The sequence below is a fragment of the Coffea arabica genome, chromosome 2c (genome assembly GCF_036785885.1).
Source record: "Coffea arabica cultivar ET-39 chromosome 2c, Coffea Arabica ET-39 HiFi, whole genome shotgun sequence".
In the NCBI taxonomy this organism is placed as follows: Eukaryota; Viridiplantae; Streptophyta; class Magnoliopsida; order Gentianales; family Rubiaceae; genus Coffea; species Coffea arabica.
The window spans coordinates 64,233,220-64,254,041 of NC_092312.1; the positions used below are offsets into that span (position 1 = coordinate 64,233,220).

The 20,822-nt window shown below is 35.4% G+C and overlaps 1 protein-coding gene and 2 non-coding genes across 3 annotated transcripts; 1 reads left to right on the plus strand and 2 right to left on the minus strand.

Annotated features, from left to right (window-relative positions):
* Window positions 1-969: 969 nt before the first annotated feature.
* LOC113724496 (uncharacterized) lies at window positions 970-2,250 on the minus strand. Its single transcript, XM_027247392.1, has one exon. It carries the CDS (start codon window positions 2,248-2,250, stop codon window positions 970-972), a length of 1,281 nt encoding a protein of 426 aa, XP_027103193.1.
* LOC113728289 (small nucleolar RNA R71) lies at window positions 1,577-1,683 on the plus strand. Its single transcript, XR_003458018.1, has one exon. It is a non-coding gene; the product is annotated as a small nucleolar RNA R71 (small nucleolar RNA).
* Window positions 2,251-16,359: 14,109 nt separating the features above from the next.
* LOC113728364 (small nucleolar RNA R71) lies at window positions 16,360-16,467 on the minus strand. Its single transcript, XR_003458087.1, has one exon. It is a non-coding gene; the product is annotated as a small nucleolar RNA R71 (small nucleolar RNA).
* Window positions 16,468-20,822: the final 4,355 nt, after the last annotated feature.

Here is a 20,822-nt window from a genome sequence, read left to right on the forward strand (position 1 = left end):
CCTCAAAAATATTAAAATTCACAGTTTCACCATCAAATTTCATGGATAAAGTACCCTCATTCACATCTATTTTAGTACGGGCCGTGCTAAGAAAGATCTACCTAACAAGATAGACGACGGGTTTAATGATTTCTCATCTCCCATGTCCATGATATGAAAATCTGCGGGAAAGACTAATTCATTTACCTGGACTAAGACATCCTCAACTAGCCCCTCCGAGTAGGCATTCGTGCGGACAGCTAGTTGAATTATAATGGTTGTTTCTTTTAGTGGCTCAAGATTTAGAGAACCAAAAATAGTTTTTGGCATCACATTAATTGACGCCCCTAAATCTAGCATGACTCTCCTGATTGGTGTATTCCCTGTCTTACAGGGGATTGTGAACATACCTGGATCTTCACACTTGGGTGGAAGCTTCCTTTGGAGCATGGCCGACACGTTCTCCCCTACCGCTACTCTTTCATCCCCTCTCAACTTCCTCTTATCAGTGCACAAGTTCTTGAGAAATTTCGCATATTTTGGTACTTGCTTGATTGCATCCAACAAAGGGATGTTGATCTCCACTTTTCTAAACACGTGCAAGATCTCTTTCTCTTTTTCCGCCTTCTTCGCATTCTCTAACCTACATGGAAAATGGGGTAAATTGAATTTAATGGGCACAGATGGAGTAAGAGTTACCTCAGGGTTGCCACAGATGCGTCCTTCTTCTTCCATCTTCTTTTCGATCTCATCTTCATTCCTACTTTTCAGGTTTGTAGCCTTAGGGCCCTCCACCTCTTTGCCACTCCTTAATGTCATAGCGTTTACGTTTCTGGGGCTTGCCTCAGGCTGTGATGGCAATTTTCCATAAACGTGGGACTCCAGGCAATTAATGGCAGTTGCCATTTGACTCATTCGAGTCTCCATGTCTTTCATACCTGCTTTGGTGTCCTGTTTAAACTGAGTAGTGCTCGCGACCAAGGACCTAGTCTATTGCTGGAGTTGAGCAGTGGTCGTGGGCAAACTCTTGACAATTTCCTCCAAGGAACTCCCTGAGTTGGAGGACGAGGGTTGAGGCTTTTGTTGCCACGGTTGTTGGAATCCTGGTGGATGATTAGAGAATGAATTCTGTGGCCTATTCCCATAACTGAAATTGGGGTGATCTCTCCAACCTGGATTGTACGTGTTGGAGTATAGGTCGTACGGTTTTCGAGGCGCGGGCACGCCTCCAGTCATGTTCACTTGTTCAGCCCCATTCTCTTGCAACATAGGACAGGAGTCAGTAGGGTGGCCCATATTTGTGCAAATTCCACAGGCCTTTGCTTGATGCATGTTTCCCACAGCTAATTGTCGTACAAAAGATGTCAGCTCCGATATCTGCTGCTGAATGGACGACGTCTCTACCTCGTTGACCCTACGGGTAGGGTTACTCTCACGGAAGCCAAACTGTTGAGAATTCTCTGCCATCGATTCAATAAGTAGCCATGCTTCCCTTGGTGTCTTGTTCACTAATGCTCCCCCACTTGCAGCATCAATGATACTCCTGTCGGACGATTGGAATCCCTCATAGAAATATTGGTTCAATAGTTGTTTACTAATTTGATGTTGTGAGCATCTAGTGCACAACTTATTGAATCTTTCCCAGTAATCATATAGAGACTCTCCAGGATACTGCTTAATGCTGCATATCTCTTTTCTCAGACTTACAACCCGGGATGCAGGGAAGAATTTCTCCAAAAATTTCTTCTTAAGTTGGGCCCATGTTGTGATATTTTCTGCAGGTAGGTAGTATAACCAATCCTTTACTGCATCCTTAAGGGAGAAAGGAAAGACCCTGAGTTTGATCTGCTCCTCTGTAATGCTTGGAGGCTTCATACTGGAGTATACCACATCGAACTCTTGGATGTGTTTATGGGGTTCTTCACTCGAGAGGCCATGAAACGTGGGTAATAGGTGAATTAGCCCTGACTTCAATTCGAATGAGGTATTTTCAGCTAATGTTGGAAAAGTGATGCATAAGGGCTGTTGGGGCAATTCTGGAGCAGCCAACTCCCTTAGTGTTCTTGCATTCGCCATAAGGGTGTCCTCTTGGCCTTGGTCACTTAAACTATCACCACTTGAATCTGATGATTCGATCTCTGAATCTAGTTCCTGAGAAGCTATGCTAGACTGCTCCTCTCTGAGTTGCCTAGTCTCTTTTCTAGTTCGGCGTGCAGTCTTTTCTACCTCCGGATCGAAAATCAACTCACCTGTGCGAGAAGAACGAGGCATAAACTAGAAAAATGCTAGACAAATCCAAATAAAATAATTTAAAAAGAAACAAAATTAACCAAAACACCGGTCCCCGACAATGGCGCAAAAAATTGACAGGTGCCGAACCTGTACAATAATAATTACTAAAAAAAAGTCCTAATTATCACCACAATTAATTATAGAACAAATCCAAGTACTGGAGCAGTGACCCTAGGTGTGCAATGGGTTACTTGATTCACCCTATTCCTGAAGAGTTTGCTTGATTCGATATACCAGATTTGTCTATAAAAATATTAATTTTGCGTACAATGGCAAGTAGGGTCGATTCCACAGGGAGCGGGTAGGAAATTATTTCTTTCCAAATTAGTAAAACGAAATTGGGGGATTTATAATGTGAGGCAAATAAAAATAAAAATTGAAATAAAACAAACAAAGTTCAAAACTAACTCACAAAGCACAATTTACTAAAATTAACAATTAATAAAAGTTCTATGCAAAAGATCAACTGCTCAGGTATGGTCCAATTAAATGATCATCGATGCAACGATATTTCATCCATTTATCACTAGGTTAGTTATAGCTATCAACAAGCTCTGATAACCAATTCTTCCTTATCTTTTCGACAGCCAAGATACGACCGTTGACTGTTTCTCTAACCAGATACCAACCCTAGGTACGATCGTAGGAATTTAATTATCCAGTTGCATTAGAACTAGAAGAACCCAATCCTAACCAATAAACACGCTGAGAGAGTATTTAAATCAGATCCTGCGTTTCCCCAACATAAAACCAATTATGGTGGTTATCACTAGTTATCAACCAAACGAACAATTACGGATTCAATTTAGTTAATGTGACAGTAGGCTATTAAATTAAATCAAATACCCGACCGTTGATATTTAATTAATAAAATAACCATGAACAATTAATTCAGAGAACGCACGAATAGTGACAAATTGAAAGAAATAATGAAAATTCGATTAGATCTCACAAATATTATGGGCCGTGCCTTCGCGTCGACTTTTGGGTAGAGGAAAAATTTAGCCGCTTCTCATCATGCCAATCACGCCTGTGCTGGTAGGTTTCATGCACATAGTCATCAAAGAAATTGGAACGATGGAATTGCGACGAAAGAAAGAAAAGAAAAAGTTTCCTTTGTCTCTGCATTAATATTTGTACTGAAGACGGAAGCAAGAGAGGAAAAAAAACCAAAAAGCTAATCTAGTAATTACACGTGAATCTGGCCTTGCTCCTATTGGCCGCTCAAATGCAAGAAAGGAAAAAACGTCTGACCCTCTGAAGCAAAAGCTAATCTCCTAATCAGACGTGCCGGCCTTTTCTTTTTTTTCTTTTTCTATCTGAAGCCGCCGCCAGTGGGAATCACATTAGAAGCAAGGCTTTTGTCCAAGGGTTCCGATCCCACGCATCCGGTCCACGTGGACCCGACCTTCTAATTGTCCACTTTTTGCTGCTACTAAGCCCGCGGGTCCATCCTTTTGATGTACCTTTTTCGGTCTCTGGCGTGGGCACGCCCTGAGACAAAAAGTCTTCTAGAAATTTGTCCTGCGAGAGCACTTTTTACGCCAACCACCTACACTTTACACAAATACCAAATATGAGCGAAATCCCAATTCTTAGCACCATGAGAAGCCATAATTAGGACAAAATAATGGTGCAAAGTGTGCAAAATAACCGATCTATCAATTACGTGAATGAGTATAAAGGACTAAGTACTCTTCTTGAGCATAAGTTGTGAATCATGAATGTTATAAACGTAAAACCTCTGTCAGGATACTTGAAAAAGATAGATATGTACGTCAAGTAGGAATCTCTAATATAAGTGATTTACTCTTGAGACCGACTGGATCGAGTTGTAAATTATTTTATTTTGAATTCTTGTACTCGAGTACTCAAGAGTTGAGGGCATTTAGATGAGAGTCGACATCATGATTGCCCTTGAGGTAGATATGAATGGAAAAGGTTAACGCATGGAAGATTTTAATATGTGACCTAGGAATTGAATTGATTGAGGAGAACGGATCGATGAATGCTATAAGAGACTAATCCAGTAACTGGTTGGTTAGGGTTTCTATGGCCGGTGGTTAGATTGTCATGCATGTTGGAGAAGCTAGCACTGCAGACCTATCTCCTTTTAATTTGGTTCTTGATTGACTATCCTTGCCTATGCTTCCTTGATACCTACCCCTCGATGTAAAAGTAGGGATTTGGTTTTGATTCCTATCTTGCCCAGATTGAGAGTTTTGGATTAGGTATAGAAGTTTTGGAGAAAAGAGTTTGGATTCTAATCTTGTATATATTCTTTTGGTGAACGTAAAATGACCTCTCCGATTAAGAATGGAAAGGATACTATGGGGGTGAGTAGCCGTAGTATCTTTTGGGTATGGCTTTGACAATAACCATGAGTAAATTGGAGGTTGCAGACTTGAGTTTTACGAGTAAAGATTAGAATTTCGAGAACGACATGTTGTTTCCTTTCTTGTTTTGTCACTGCGTTGCCACCGAATGTATTTTACCCTTGACACGCCAATGATAATATGTATGGTACTTGCTTTTGTCTTTTATATTTGGTTTTGGTTTTGATCAGCTTGATATGTACACTATCTTAGGTATGAACTTGATGTGCTATAACTACACTACGCTTGATTCCTTATCTTCGGTTTTGTGATTTGAAAATGTCTTTATCTTGCCGGTTTAGCTGATTTATTTTGTTTATGTACTATATAGCCTATTTTGATAAAAAAAAAAAAAAAAAGAGAGAGAGAGAAGGGTATGGAGGGAAGACGTAGTCATGAACATGGGGCTAGTCGTGGCCGTGGGGTTAGGCAACCGGAGGAACCAAGAAATGAAAGAGAAGCAGTGGCCGAGCCAAATCATGGACCGAGGGTCAAAGCAGTGGACCAAGTGACAACGGCGATACAACAAATGACCAATATCTTAGCGCAATTAGTAGAGCAACAAGGCCAAACTCCAATGAATCAACCTAGGAATCCTGAGATAGGTGAGGATAGGGCCCTAGAGCATTTTCAAAAGTTTTCTCCACCGAAATTCCTTGGAGGGTCTGATCCAAATACAGCTGAGCATTGGTTGGAGGCGATAATTAATATCTTTACAGTTTTGAACTTCACAGAGGAAAGACAGGTGAACTTTGCTGTATTTCAATTTGAAGGACCAGCCCGAGTATGGTGGAATGTTATTAGGGCAAAGTGAGAGAGAATAGACTGCATGGACTTGGGTAAATTTTATAAGGGAGTTTAATGAGAAATACCTCCCACCTTTGGTCCAAGAGAAAATAGATTATGATTTTATTAGATTACACCAGGGAACCTTGAGTGTGGCCGAATATGAAACACAATTCACTAAATTGTCCAAATTTGCTCTTGAATTGGTGGTTACGGAGCGGAGGAGAGTGAGACGATTTATACAAGAATTGAATTTGGAAATCTAAGAAGCTTTAGTGGCGGTTTAAGTTAATACTTTTATGGAAGCTCTTAAGACAGCTCAAAGGATTGATAATGCAAAGGCACAGGTAAAAGTTTTCCACTCACGCAAGAGGAGTGCACCTAACAATACACATGAGGAATCTAGAGAAAATACAATGCCTCCTAAAGCAAAACGAGCGAACCATTCATCTTACCCACCATAAACATTAGGAATACTAGAAGAAGGTTCTACAAGAGAAAGTCAAGTAGCAAAAGGGCAACAAGAAAGAATTTCTCGAGAGGGCCAAAAAGTGGCTTCTCACTTGACTTGTGGACATTATGGGAAAACAAATCACACTGAGAATGATTGCTGGAGGAAGGGACGAAAATGTTTAGTTTGCGGGAGTACCGACCATCAAATTAGCAATTGTCTGAAAAAGCAGCAACGAGGGAATAATGCTCAACAAGAGAATAAAACTAATCCTAGACAAGCTAATGAAAGAGGGAACAGATCAAGAGTGCCAGCGTGCGTATACGCCATAGACAAGCAACAGGCTTCAGAGTCGTTTGAGGCAATGGAAGGTAAAAATTTCGAGAACGAAATTTTCTTAAGGGGGAGAGAGTGTGAGAACCCAAAAATTATTTTAAAATTTTCCCTATTTTTGGAAATTTAATTTATATTTCCTTTTAATTTTACTTTACTTGTTTATTTGGTTGCCTTAATTTCCTAGATATCATTATAAGTGACTTAAGTTTTTTAAACCATTTTTCTTGTATAAATTAGTGCATGATAAGTTCGTAGTACATTATGGAAGTAGGACACACTAGCAAGGTGTGTGCGATAAATTTTTGAAGATTAAGAGGAGTCTTGTGCAAAGGGATATTATTTTATAAGGTATTAAAGGATAATTAGTTGTTGGCCAGATATTTTAGCATTTGGAAGACAAAAAGATGAGGATTAACCTTGGAAGGCCATTTGTCACCAAAGCCTTGGAGCTTTGATTCTGACTACAACCATTCTTAGCCTTTAATAAAACAAAATTTGACCCAAAAATCCTTCATTTTTCTCGTCCTTTGGCCGGCCACTTTGAGAGAGAAAAGAGAGGAAAAACTTCAACTTCCAACTTCCAATCTTGCTTGAATCCTTGAGTTTTCACCTTAATCTTACAAACTATTCCATAAAAGGTAACCTTTAGGAACGATTAAGGACTTTGGTGGAGGCATTTGGGAGAAAGAAGCTCTTGGTTTCCATTTCTTCATAGGCTATCATGGTAACTACATCAAGAAACCATCTTTTTTTTTTATAACTTGCATATGAGTGAATTTAAGGCTTGATTTTGTAGTTTTCATGGTTTGTGTGGTGGTTGGAAAATTTTAGCTTTTAGTGAGAAATTTCAGCTTTGATATGATGATTTGGGCTTGGCTATGATTTAGTAGTTTTGCCATGTGAATTTTCTACCTTTTATATGTTATTTTGGCTTGATTATAGAAAATTTCAGCTTGTAGTTGTAAATTTCAGCTTCGGGTTACAAATTTCCAACTTTATTGTGGTTGATTTTGAGCTAGATAATTGGCTAATTTAGATGGTTTTGTGGCCTTAAACAAGTGTGCTTTATAGCCTATACCTTGTGATTGTGATTGAGGTTGAATTGCTATGAATATAGGTGTTGAGTTCGGATGGAAAAATTAAGAAAATAAGGGGAAGTGCTGCTGAAATTTTCGTTACTTTCTTTCTTGTATTATAAGTGGTGTTAGAAGGGTGATTTTGGGTTGGTGTGGACTTAGGTTATTTGCGTTTGCTTGATTCCACCTTAGTAGTGACATATGAGCTGAAATTTTAGCAAAAATTATGTGTAAAGTAAGAGGAAAAGCAATGGCTCCTTCTATCATGCTCTCTAGTTTCGTTTGCCCAACTTTAGACTCGAGGTTGGTTGTTTTCTTCTAAAAGTCGTGCGTATATCTTACGTATGTTTTGCTAAGCTTCATGAGTTATAAATATCCAATTTTTCTCTTTTGGTCTTTTAAATCTTGTGAGTCTAAGTGCTTTTCATTTTACACTAATAACTCACTTGAACCAAAACCCTAGAATGCACTTGGATATTCTTTGATTGGGTTTCAAATTTATCTTTGAACTTTGTGTTTTGAGAGGCCAAACTTAGATAGGCGTATAGCTCATAATTAAGTCTCAAGTGAGCACTTCATTAACCTAAGTTTTGAATGGTCAAACTATGACACCTTGTCTTGATTACTTTTAGGGTTTGGAGCACAATCTGGGATCGAACTTTTAGTGTTGCTCTACTTTAAAAAAACATGAGTGTTCCTTGCATATTGTGTTCCAAATGAATATGTGGAATGTTGTGAATGTTTGCTTGAATGTTAAACGCTTTTCAATGATTGTCAAATGGGTAATTGTGTACTTTATCGCACTCGACCTAAATGAATGTGAATTTTCAATGATCAAATGATTGAATGTTACTTGTACATGAATGTAAGCCTTTGGCTGAATTGGGCCCTTGCCCTTCGTTGCCAATTGACTCGAGCAAGAAGCGGACTCGGTCGAACAGCTGGTAACCCTGGGACAGTGTTTTGGTATACTCAAGTATGATCACGAAGTCTGGTGGAGAACTGGCTAGTGAATGCAATGCAATGAATGAAATGATCACTGAAGGATTTTTTATTTTCAAAGGTATTTTCATATCTCGGAGGTATAAGGGAGAAATGGTCGGAGACTGAATGATTGAATGAATAAATGGCTCCAAATGAGTCCGTATCCTTCCAATGAATCAATGTTTGCTTCTTGAATGACTGCTTATTACTATGCAAAGTGTGTAAATTGTTAAATGTGATATGTCCATGTTTTATCTACCCGATTGCTTGCTTCGGAACCTCACTGGACTTTTAACTCATTCCTTTAGTTTTATTTTCCTTACAGGAGTGGAGACCAGAGCAAGTAAGCATGAACTAATGTATATAATCTTCATATACGTGTAATTTTGTAGATGAAATATACTTTGGAGATTTGGTAATGAAATCCTATGTTACACTTTTGGGTTGTAAATTAAGTTGAAATTCTTGGATGAATGGAACTTCTATGCTTATCTAGAGGTGTGAAAGACTATTTCAAAAATGTAAGTGAGTGAGTCAAAATGTAAGTGAGTGAGTCCTAGAGAGAGTTGGGTAGACGGTCCACCAAACCCTTGGGTTTGCCCTTCACAGACTATAATGTAGATTTTTTGTTCGGATTTCACCGCAGATGATGAAGAAATAGGTAAATTTATTTTATTTCATATTTGGCTGTGATGATATGATATTGATGTCGTGAGTTGTGTTTTAAGGCTTGATACTAATTGGATTAAGCAGTGCCTTGGTGAGGCAACTCAGATGGCATTTTGATGTATATTATTCTAGAGCTGCAACTAAGTTTGCCGCCATGGTGGTGCTGTTCTTCTCTGCCTGACTTTGATAAAATAAATTTGAGCCTTATCTTAATTGTCAAAGTTTGTTGGTTTCTTTTATTAGTCTTATAGTAGCTAAGTATGTCCTTCTGAACTTTTTGTACAAATTTATGCTCAAGTTGATGCTTATTTTCAAAAATTGTTATCTTGTGTTTTTGTATCATACAGGCACTTAAACGCTCCTTCCCCTCTCAGTCTGTGCTCTTGACTGGACAATAATAGATTGAGTTGTCTGTCTCCGTTTTGTCAGTTTCTTTTTCCCTTTATTTCTTGATATTGGTTTAATTCTTTGCATTTTTTTCTGGCTGCTTTCATCTACTGCAATTTGTAATTTATGCTATAAGATGCCTTTTCGTTAATGGTTCTTTATGTTTTATAATATTTTATTTTCACTCAATATGTTGATTATAGCCCTATCATCTTATTATTTTGATAGTGTTTCATGTTGTAGAATATTAGGTTCATTGTGATACCCAGTTTAACATGAGTTTATTTGCGATTTTTTTACTTTGTCTTTGTAACTTTTTAAATTGTGAAATTTCTTATCTGGTCATCTTTGGGGTTTAGCTTTACTTTATTCATTTCTTGGCTTCCTATTCACTTTACTGATATGTTATTGGGTTTTGTGCAAATTTATTCCTCAAGAATTTTGACTTTCATTTCATGTAATCTAATTTTAAAAGCATTCCTTTTCTTCAACTAATGCAATTCTTTTTTCCCTTTAGTCATCTAATGACCATCTCACTGTCACATGAAAGATGGATAAGTTCTTTGCTCAATCCTATGACTTTGTGGTTGATTATATTCTGGGTTGTTCCAACATTGGTATTTATATGTGTTATTTTGCTGAATTTGTTCTTTTCACGGTATAGCCAGGTAATCCACTTGTATATTTGATTTGAAATTATACATAAACTATAGAAATTTTTGGCTGGTAATTCAAGTGATTAAGTAGTTTAGTTGTAACATTTTAGATTTTCAGAAGATTTATCTTTTCATGTTTTGTGCACAATTTGTTCTTTCCATGTTTAAACTAATGCTGACTGATAGGTTGCAATTTTATCATTTATTTTATTATTAATTCTCCCTATTACTTGACCTGATGTGAATTAATTATTAGATTCTACTCACTTTTCGTAATTTATATTTATTTCAGGGAGTAGAACAAAAATATCACAATAAAGGCCAATTTGACAGTTATCGGGAAAGAGTTCACATAGCAGGCAATCGAGGGCATTTTTGGAATAAGGAGATACAAGTCTTTTTTTGGTAATTCGCAGAGGGCAGCATTAAAAGAAGGAACGCAGGGCTGAAGTGAGGAGTCTTCTTCTTCCTCCCCTGGAGGGAGCCGCCGCGCAGAGGCCAGAGGGGCTATGTGGCTTCCTTAGTTTTTCGTCTTTTAGCTTAGCTTGTCTTTAACTTTTTCTTCTTAGCTTTTGGGTAGTTATTCTCCACGGATGGCAGGAGGAATTGGAGTTTCTCCTTTGACTTTTCCGCATGGTCCTTGAATAGTTTCTCCCTTCTTCGTATGTCAGACGCATTGAAACAACCTATTGCTTCTTGTAATTTGCTTTCGCCTTGAATAGAACGAATTGAGTTTTCCTGACTCTTGGGCACAATGGCCGTAGCTTTTGCTTTAATTTGGTGTGGATTTTGTTCATTAATTATGAACTAATCTCCTCACTCTAGTCAAGGGACAACGGATGCTTTGGGTCGCCTAAAACTGTGAGGTCGATTTAATTTAATCTTTTTCTTTTATTTATTGGTATCCGCATATTTCTTGGTTGCTATGTTTATGGTTATTTAATTAATTGATTGTCTTGGATCCAGATAATTAGTTGATTGGATACTCTATTGTCAATTAGGGCATTAAATCCGTAATTGTTTAATTGCTCTAAAATAGTGGCAACTGGCATAATTAGACTTGTGTCAGGGGAATACGCGGGCTAATCTAAAATAACCCTGGTAGTGCGTTATTTGATTAGAATAGGGCTCCTCTAATACGTCATGCAATTGGGGAATTAAATTCTATGGACGTACCTAGGATTATTTCTCAATTAGAGCACTGATTAACGGGCGTACCTTAATCATCGACACAGTAAGGAGGGGTTGACTGTCATCGCTTGTTTAGCAGTTATAACCTATTTATTAGTAAATAATTGGAATTGCCTTTGCTTATCGATGATCAATTAGGTGAACCATTGCTGAAGTTATTCCTTGGCTAGATCTTTAATTATCACTCATTTGGTTTTAGTAATTTGTCATTTAATTTCTAGTTGGCTATTTTATTTTTATTATTTTACTCTTAGTTGGATTGCTTAAATTGTCACCTTCTGCATAAAAACACCCCCTTGTCACTGTGAATTTGAAAAGAAGCAATTACTCCCAGTCCCTGTGGATTCGACCCTGCTTACTGCTATCTACAGAAATTACTTTTAGTTTGAGCAGGTTTTATTATTGCACAGGCTTCGACAACCTGTCACTGACAGATTATTGTAGATTGGTGAACTTTTTGGCATGGCAATTAAAGTTATAACGTTGTTTCAAAATTATAAAATTTTCACTTAGATGCCTAAATTTGCAACTTTACATGGTCTCCCCTGTTAATGTTACCAAAGCAATGTGGTTGGGAGATGATAGAATTGAACTCATGTATGGTCCAATCTGTTCATTGTATTAAAGTTTTATGCTTCTCCTTTAGAGTGCCTATGCGTGTTGATACCAGCACTAATCTAAATATGCGATAGTGCTACTAATTAAGGGAAGCCTATAGTCTGTATATTGAGTTGAATCCAAGTAGTTTCCATCTAGAAAAAAAAATTTTGATGGTTGATTATGTAAATTTGAATTTGTGCTGATTCCGAGGTATTATGGCCTCGTCAATTGCTTTTAACTTTTAAGATAAAGTAGAGCATTCTTAAGAGCAAGAAGAAGTGTGGCCATTGCTATGATGCTCATTTCTAATAGCAAGTTTGGAATAGAGTAATAAATAATATATAGTTATATGTAAAACGATGAAATAAGCTATAAGAATTGCTGACAGTATTGACTTAGGAAATTGCCGACAGTAACTTTCCGCTTGGATTGACTTAGGAAATAGGCCATAAGAATTGCTGACATTGCCTTTCTGTTTGGGTTGCAACTTTTAAAAGTTTTTGTAGAAAATATATTGTAATGATTTAATGTATATAAGGTAAAAAAGTGATTGAGAAATGTATTTATGGAAAACATAAAATTTTCTATGTAGAAGATCACAATCCTATGAATAAGTGGTATAAATTGGTTAGTCAGAAGGAAGTTGTATTTTTATGATAGTATCCTTTGCCTGCAAAGATGATAGTTTTGGACTAAAAATCTTTGTAAAGTCTTCCACTTCAATATACTTTTGTTCCATGGAAAAGAAAAAGTAACCCGTGAAGTCAGAATGAACTATTTTCATGATCACTAAGATGAATTGGACTTGGATGAGCTATTGTTTCCAAACTGTTTGAATAGCCAAGTATAAGTGACTTTGTTAGAGTTGACGTTTTTTTGACTTTATTCCTTTTCTCGCTATGGCTTAATTTTCAAGTATCACTGCTTTCTATTCTTTACAATTTTCTTTATCCTTCAAGTGCCTTTTAGAGATTTGATGTAATTTAATTTCAAATTTAGGAAAATATTATTTGCTCCCCATTTTTTGTTAATTGCACTTCCACCATTTGTATTATTATATAATCTAATAAATGAAAATCATATGATAAAAATAATAGTGGGAGTCTAATTAACAAAAATGCTATTGCAAATAACATTTCCCTTAAATTTATAGCTGAGAGTTGAAATTGAGCCTGTGGGAACCCTTATTTTTCTGATTAACTAGTCATTTGTACCAATGAGTAAGGCGAAAGGAAAGGGCGGGAAAGATGAAACTAAAATGTTATTTCAGATTTTTCCATCTTCCCATAACTGCTACAGTTGAAAGAATGAAGGTCCGCCATGCGGTTAAAAGATTGAAGGTTTGCTCTGCTGTGATCAAGAAGAAATATAGGCAAGATAGATTGTCAAGGTGGCCATATAGGCAGGTCTCTGTATAGTTATTTTCCTTTTTTCTTCTTTTCATATCTTAAATATTAAGAGAAAACTATTAATGAAACAACAATTTAATTGCTGCTATTACTGAAGAAAGGGCTTGGGTTTTGGCAGAAAATATTGACCACCGTAAGTAAAATTTTACAATTTTTTGGCATTTTTTGGAGAGAGAATGAGAGCATTAACTTGAAGACGTATCCGCATGTGTAGTATTTTAAAGCAAATCTATTTCCTATTAATATTGGGATTATGGTTTAGAAAACCTGTGTTGTCTGATTATTAACATGATTTCGTAAGATTAGTCCTAATAGGATTTTGGCAGTGAATGATCTCATATACAAGTCTCTTTTCTACTTCGTTGATATATCAGAAAGTTTCGTATCAATACAATTGCCTCCCGCCTTTGTATCGTTCGTCATTTTTGGCCTTGGAATTTCATTTGTCCTTTTCTTGCTTGAGCCTTCAATCCATCTTTTGTTATAGTAGACAGCATAGTGAATTCATCATACTGAGAGAATTGTTTGATTAAATATTATTTTGGGGGCCTACATCTTGATATCCAGAGTTAGATCTATTAGAAAATATGTAAGTATCAACTGCATCAATTGCACCAATTAATATTATCTGTGTAGTACCAAAACTTGCAGAGAGAAAAGATTACAGCTTTTGGAGGATTAAGATGGAAACCTATCTTGGGAGTATAATTTGTTTCATTTTATTCAGCAACAAATTGCTGCAGATATTGATGGAAGCATCAAGAAACAAGGAAGCATGGCATTGTCTCAAATCCACCCGGCTATTGATGCTTTATTTTTGGAAAAATTGCTAGCGCCAAGACTGCAAAATAAGCATGGGATATTTTGGCGAAAACATACAAAGTAGTTGATAGAATCCAAAAAAATATTTGATAAGTGTTTATTATACATAGATATTAGTAGCATTTTGTATGTGTTTTTTTATTTAAATTAGGATTATTTAAGATATAAATTGCTCCTTAAACTTCTAAACTTTGCAAGTTTCATTTGAGCAACTTATTGTACAAAAAGTGGTTATATTTGCAAGAATTGAGGAGAGCTTTCAATGTTGGAGCGAATTGGATTCGATTCGAAATCATTAGCTCTTGATTCAACGGTAATTCAAAAAATAGAAGATCAAATATAAGTATTAATGCTGCATTGCATGAACAAACATCTAGGCATGATGATTAGTGAGGAATTGGAGTAGAAAACAATCGAGAAAGCAATCCAAAAGGAAATACATGACCTCAATACACGGCCTTAGGTTGCGTATTGGGTGGTCACGTATTCTCCCTGTTTTTTCGCAACTTGTTTTGCAACTTACTCTATTTTTACACTGCTTTTCAGCTCAATTTTACCTCAAAATTGTAGCTACACATGTCAAGATTCCTTAAGAAAAAGAAAAGGACATTTATGTCTTATCATTAACTACTTTTTGACTCTCTTAATAATATATATGCAAGAATCATTGAGGAGAGATTGGATTATTAGTAGTTCTTAGTAGACATTAGTTTTAGTTCTTTTCTCATTCTCTCTAGTTAGAAACTTGTAAGAAAACCTTGGAGAACTCATTGTATCATTCATTTTGTTGAAGAAATAGAAGATTTGGGAGTTTGTTCATCACCTTGGCTAAACTTTCTCTATCTTTCTCTTTACTTGTGATTCACTATATTTGTATGCAATGAAGTTATGCTTCTTATTGTCTTATTTCACATGAATAACTAAGTTTCTAGATCTGGGGGTAGATGAAATTTATGGCTACTTGATATGTAGTGAATAAAATTTACACTTATTATATTTTGTATTAACTTGTCCATTTATATATACTTATCACTTGTTGTTGCTTGATCACCAATAGCAAGTTTTTAGTTGCTATTATTCAATAAAAATTTGTAATAATGATGGAACAACATAAACGGAGTTTAAGAAGTAGACTCATGAGAATAGAGATACACTAAAGTGGATTATTTTAGCATTTCATAAAGAATAAAAGAGTAAATCTAGTTATTCACCATGAGAATAGAGAAAATTAGACTATTCTAAACCTCTACATCATGAGAGTGAGTCTTGGTAAATTTGAAAATGAATCTCTAGTTAAACAAGAGTAGTAATAAGAGGTAATTCACTTATATCTTTGGTGTCATAAGTGGATTCTATTTCTCTAGACTCAAGTATTTAGTGAAATCTCTTCATTGTTATCTTGCAAGTTATTTAGTTAAAATAGTTAAATAGTAAGTGTTGTTCTTTCTATTGCCTTCATTTAATAGATAGTCTAAATAATATAGTAAATAAATGACCTAGTACTTGTAATAGTTGTTTCTCGTGGAATTGATCCAATATATACCATAAACTACTATTTGACATGTATACTTGCAGCCAAATTGGTATATTTTGGATTAAACTTACACTTATATAAAAAATTCATCAAGTTTTTGGCGCCATTGTCAAGGAGCGGCAATATTATAGTCTAAGAAACTTTATTAATTTAGACATTTTCTTTATTAGTTAGTTGAATTTTGTCAATAGATAAGTTAGAATTTTTATTTGTTTTTGTGATATAATTACTACATTATCTCTTTCTTTTTGCTTGTAGTGTATGCACCAGGCATTACGTATGGTCGCACATTTTGATCTGAAAATTGAAAGGACACTACGTAAACAAAGAAGACGTACACCATAACAAGAGTAAAAAGAGATTCAACATATAGAGGGAATTGCTATTGAGTTGGCTTTTGAAAAGGAAATGGCGAAAAATGAAGCAAATAAGTAAGTTCTTAGAGATTTTGCTCTACCGAGAATACAAGAATCACAAGCAAATATAGCACGACTAACTATAAATGCTAACAATTTTGAGATTAAACAATCACTTATTCAAATGATTCAACAATCTCAATTTGGAGGTGATGCCGTAGAGGATCCAAATGCACATTAAGTTACATTTTTGGAGATATGTGATACAATTAAATGAATGGAATTAGTGAAGATGCTATAAGACTAAGGTTATTTCCATTTTCTTTAAGGGATAAAGTTAAAATTTAACTACACTCTCATGCTCACAATACTTTCACTAATTTGGCTGATTTATCTAGAACGGCTGATTTATCTAGAGCATTCTTGAATAAATACTTTCTACCGGGTAAACCGGTTAAGTTTAGAATGGACATTACTAGTTTTAGTCAACGAAATGGTGAATCATTATATGAAGCGTGAGAAAGATTTAGGAATTTGTTACGAAAATATCCACACTATGGACTTCCCGATTGGCTCATCGTACAAACTGTCTATAATGGTTTATCTTTCTCTACTAGAACTATTATTGATGCAGCCACAGGTGGGACTTTAATGGGTAAATCACCTTAAAAGGCTCAAAACTTGATAGAAGACATGGCAACAAACAACTACCAATGGACAAATGAGTGAGGTAATTCTAGGCGTCAAACATGTACGATTGAAATGGACACCTTAAACATGTTGAGTGTCCAAATGAATAATATTGTAAAATTGCTAAGTAGAGTCGGAGTTAGTTCGAGTTCTTCATCTAGTGTATATGTTGCATGTTGCTCTACATGTGGGGGTGAGCATGATACTAATGAGTGTGTTGAATTTAAATAGGTTCAATTTGTCAATAATTATAATTGAAATATACTCAAAATAACCCCTACTCAAACACATACATTTCGGGATGGAGAAATCATCCAAAATTTGGATGGAAGGATCAAAACAATCCTCAAAGATCGACAAATCCGCTGGGATTTCAACCAAGGTAACCACAGTCGAACACTAAACCAGGTTGGGCGATTGCAGTGGAAAAGTTGGCTAAGGGCACCTCGGAGAGATTCGAACGAATAGAGGGGAGAATAGATCAATTAACTGGAATGTATAGAAATATAGAGATCCAAATAGGTCAAATTGCTAATTTAATCAACAATAGAAATCAAGAAAAATTACTGAGCAAAACGGAGGTGAATCCGAAGGAAAATGTTAAAGCCATTACTCTTCATAGTGGTAAACAATTAGAAGACCCTCCGGTAATTGAAGTAAGAGAAAAAATGAGAGCGGGGAAAAAGAAAAAGAGAAGACGAACCAAGAATCAAGTGCGGGGGAAGATAGTAGGGAAAGACAAAGTCAAGACTAACCCTCATCTTCCACTACCATTCTAATACCTTCGGCAGTTCCATTCCCTCAAAAGTTTAAGCCAAATAAGCTTGATAAAGATTTTAAAAATTTTGTTAAAAATTTTAAATAATTGCATATTAATATCCTTTTTGTCGATGCTATTTTGCCGATTCCTTTATATGCGATGTTTCTGAAAGAGATCATGACTAGAAAAAGGAAGCCGGAAGACTGCGAAACATTAATAGAGGAGTGCAGTGATATTATACAAAGCAAGCTATTGTCAAAATTAAAGGATCCGGGGAGTTTTTCTATACTATGCACTATCTATAATGTTGAATTTTCAAAACATTATGTGACCTTGGTGCTAGTGTATCATTAATTCCTTTAATGGTGGCAAGATAATTAGGTTTGCATGAATTAAAATGCACCAATATTACTTTGTAGTTAGTTGATAGATCGATTAGATATCTATTGGGAGTATTGGAAAATGTATTGATTAAAGTGCAAAAATTTATTATTTTTGTGAATTTTGTGGTATTAGATATGGAAGAACATATGTCTATGCCAATTATTTTTGGAAGACCAATTTTAACAACTGCAGGTACTATTATTGATGTTAAAAGTGGCAAACTTAAGTTTCAAGTAGTTGGAGAGGAGGTAGAATTTAATTTAAATAAAATAAAAAATACCCTTCTTTTACAGATCATGCTTGTGCTATTGACACAATTGATAAGCTAACCCAAGAATTGAGTCGAGTCAATTTTGATTTCAATTCTCTTGACCTTTGTTTGACGAATTTAGGGATGCAAGAGAGAGATTGTGAAGAAATTGAAAAATTGGTCAAGTAGTTGGATTTTTAAACACCCTATAAATGGGGTAATGTTTATGAAAATCTTGGTCAAGAACAAAGGCTCCCACTAATTTCGAAGATTGAACCTCCAAAATTAGTGTTCAAACCACTTTTAAATCATCTAAGGTATGAGTTTTTTGAAAAAAAAATAGCACTTTACCGGTCATTGTTAGTGCTCACTTGGATGAAGAATAATATGCGAAATTGCTAAGGTGCCTAAGGAAGCACAAGAAAGCAATTGGATGGACAATCTTGGACATCAAGAGTATAAGTCCTTTTACACGTATGCATCGCATTCTTTTAGAGGACAATTGCAAACCAATGGTAGAAATGCAAAGAAAGCTCAATCCAAATATGAAAGAGGTGATAAGAAATGAAATTCTCAAATGGCTTGATGCAGATATAATTTTTCCTATTTCTGAGAGTATTTGGATTAATCCAATTCATGTTGTCCCTAATAAAGGTGGAATCACTATAATTATGGACAAAAATAATGAAATGATTCCTTCTCAACTTGTGGTCGGGTGGAGAGTGTGTCTTAATTATTGAAAATTAAATGCGGTTACTAGAAAAGACCACTTTTCCTTATCCTTTCTTGATCAACTTTTGGAGCGAATAGTCGGTTATGAATTTTTCTATTTTTTTATGATTTTTCAGGTTATAACCAATTAGCTATAGCTCCGAAGGATCAAAAGAAGATCACATTTACTTATCCTTATGGCACATTTGCCTTTAGGAGGATGCCATTTGGCCTATATAATGCCCCCACAACATTCCAACATTGCATGATGACCATTTTTTTTTATTACATTGAATAATTATGGAGATATTTATGGATGATTTTTCGGTATTTCGCTCATCATTTGGTCATTGTCTTCATAATTTAGATTTGATTTTATAGGATATGAGAAGACAAATCTTGTGCTAAATTGAGAGAAATACCAATTTATAATACGAGAAGAAATCGTCTTAGGGCACAAGATTTCCTCTAAGAGAATTGAGATGGACAAAACAAAAATAGAAATTATCGAGCGAGTACCAAATCCAAACAATGTGAAGAGAATAAGAAGCTTTCTTGGACATGCTGCTTTTTATGGATGTTTTATTAAAGATTTTTCTAAGATAGCAAAGCTATTGTGTGATTTATTATAAAAGGATATCACTTTTCAATTTGATGACAATTGTTTGATTGTTTTTTATAGGTTGAAAAAGGAGTTGATTTCCGCATCAATTATAAATTCACCGGATTGGTTGCTACCATTTGAATTGATGTATGATGCAAATGACTATGCGGTTCGAGCGATTTTAAGGCAAAGAAAGGAAAGAAGGTTGCATGTCATCTATTATGCGAGCAAATTACTAAATGAGACACAACTTAACTATGTAACTACGAAGAAAAAGCTACTAGTAGTCATATTTGCTTTAGATAAATTTAAATCTTATTTAGTAGGATTTAAAGTTATCATCTATACAGACCATTCAACTCTTAAATATTTGCTCATAAGAAAAATGCAAAATCTCATCTGATTCGATGGATTCTATTATTGCAGGAATTTGATATGAAAATAAAGGATAAAAATGGATCGGAGAACCTTGTGGCGGATCACCTATCGTGACTAGAGTATATCCCTACCAATGACCAAATTCCAATAAAAGAGAATTTTTTGGATGAATTTGTCCTAACAATTGTCAATTCTCCATGGTATGCGGATTTTATTAATTATTTGGTAAGTGGAGTAATACCGAAGGGTATTAACTATCACCAAAGGAAGAAAATTTTGCACGATGTTAAAAGCTACTTTTGGGAGGAACCACTGCTGTATAAATACATCTTAGCAGCCATGGATTATGTCTCTAAATGGGTTGAGGGAATCGTTTCATCTACTAATGATATTAAGGTAGTATTTTGATTTTTTAAAAAGAACATTTTTAGTAGATTTAATATACCTAGAGTCATATTAAGTGATGAAGGAAAACATTTCTATAATAAGTAACTTGATTCCTTATTACTTAAGTATGGTTGTAGGCACAAAACATCACTTCCATACTATCTTCAAACCAATGGACAAACGGAACTGGCAAATTGAGAAATACAAGCTCATTTTAGAGAAAACAGTGAACGAATTTCTAAAGGATTGGGCGAGAAAACTCAAAGATGTACATTGGACGTATCGGACAGCATTTAAGACACCCTTAAAGAAGTCGCTGTATAATTTAGTTTACAAAAAAAACTTGTCATTTACCTATAAAAATTGAACATATGGCATATTGATCTATTATAACAATTAATTTGGATTTTAATCTTGTAGGTGGAAGAAAGTTATTTGAGTTGAGCGAATTGGAGGAGCACCGACTACATGCTTAAGAAAATGCCAAAATATATAAAGATAAGTTCAAATATTGGCATGATAACCACATTATCCCTAAACAATTTGAGGTGAGGCAAAAAGTGTTTTTACACAATTCGCGCCTTATATTGTTTTCGAAAAAACTCAAGTCAAGATGGTCGGGACCATTCAAAATCGCTCAAGTATTTCCTTATGGAGCTGTGGAAGTAGTTAATGCAAGAAACGAGAAATTTAAAGTCAATGGACAAAAATTAAAACTACTTGGCGGGTGAAATCATCCCTAAGGGACTTGTTTG

Coding starts and splice junctions, on each gene's coding strand:
- LOC113724496 (XM_027247392.1), bottom strand. CDS start 2,250: ATGCCTCGTTCTTCTCGCACAGGTGAGTTGATTTTCGATCCGGAGGTA.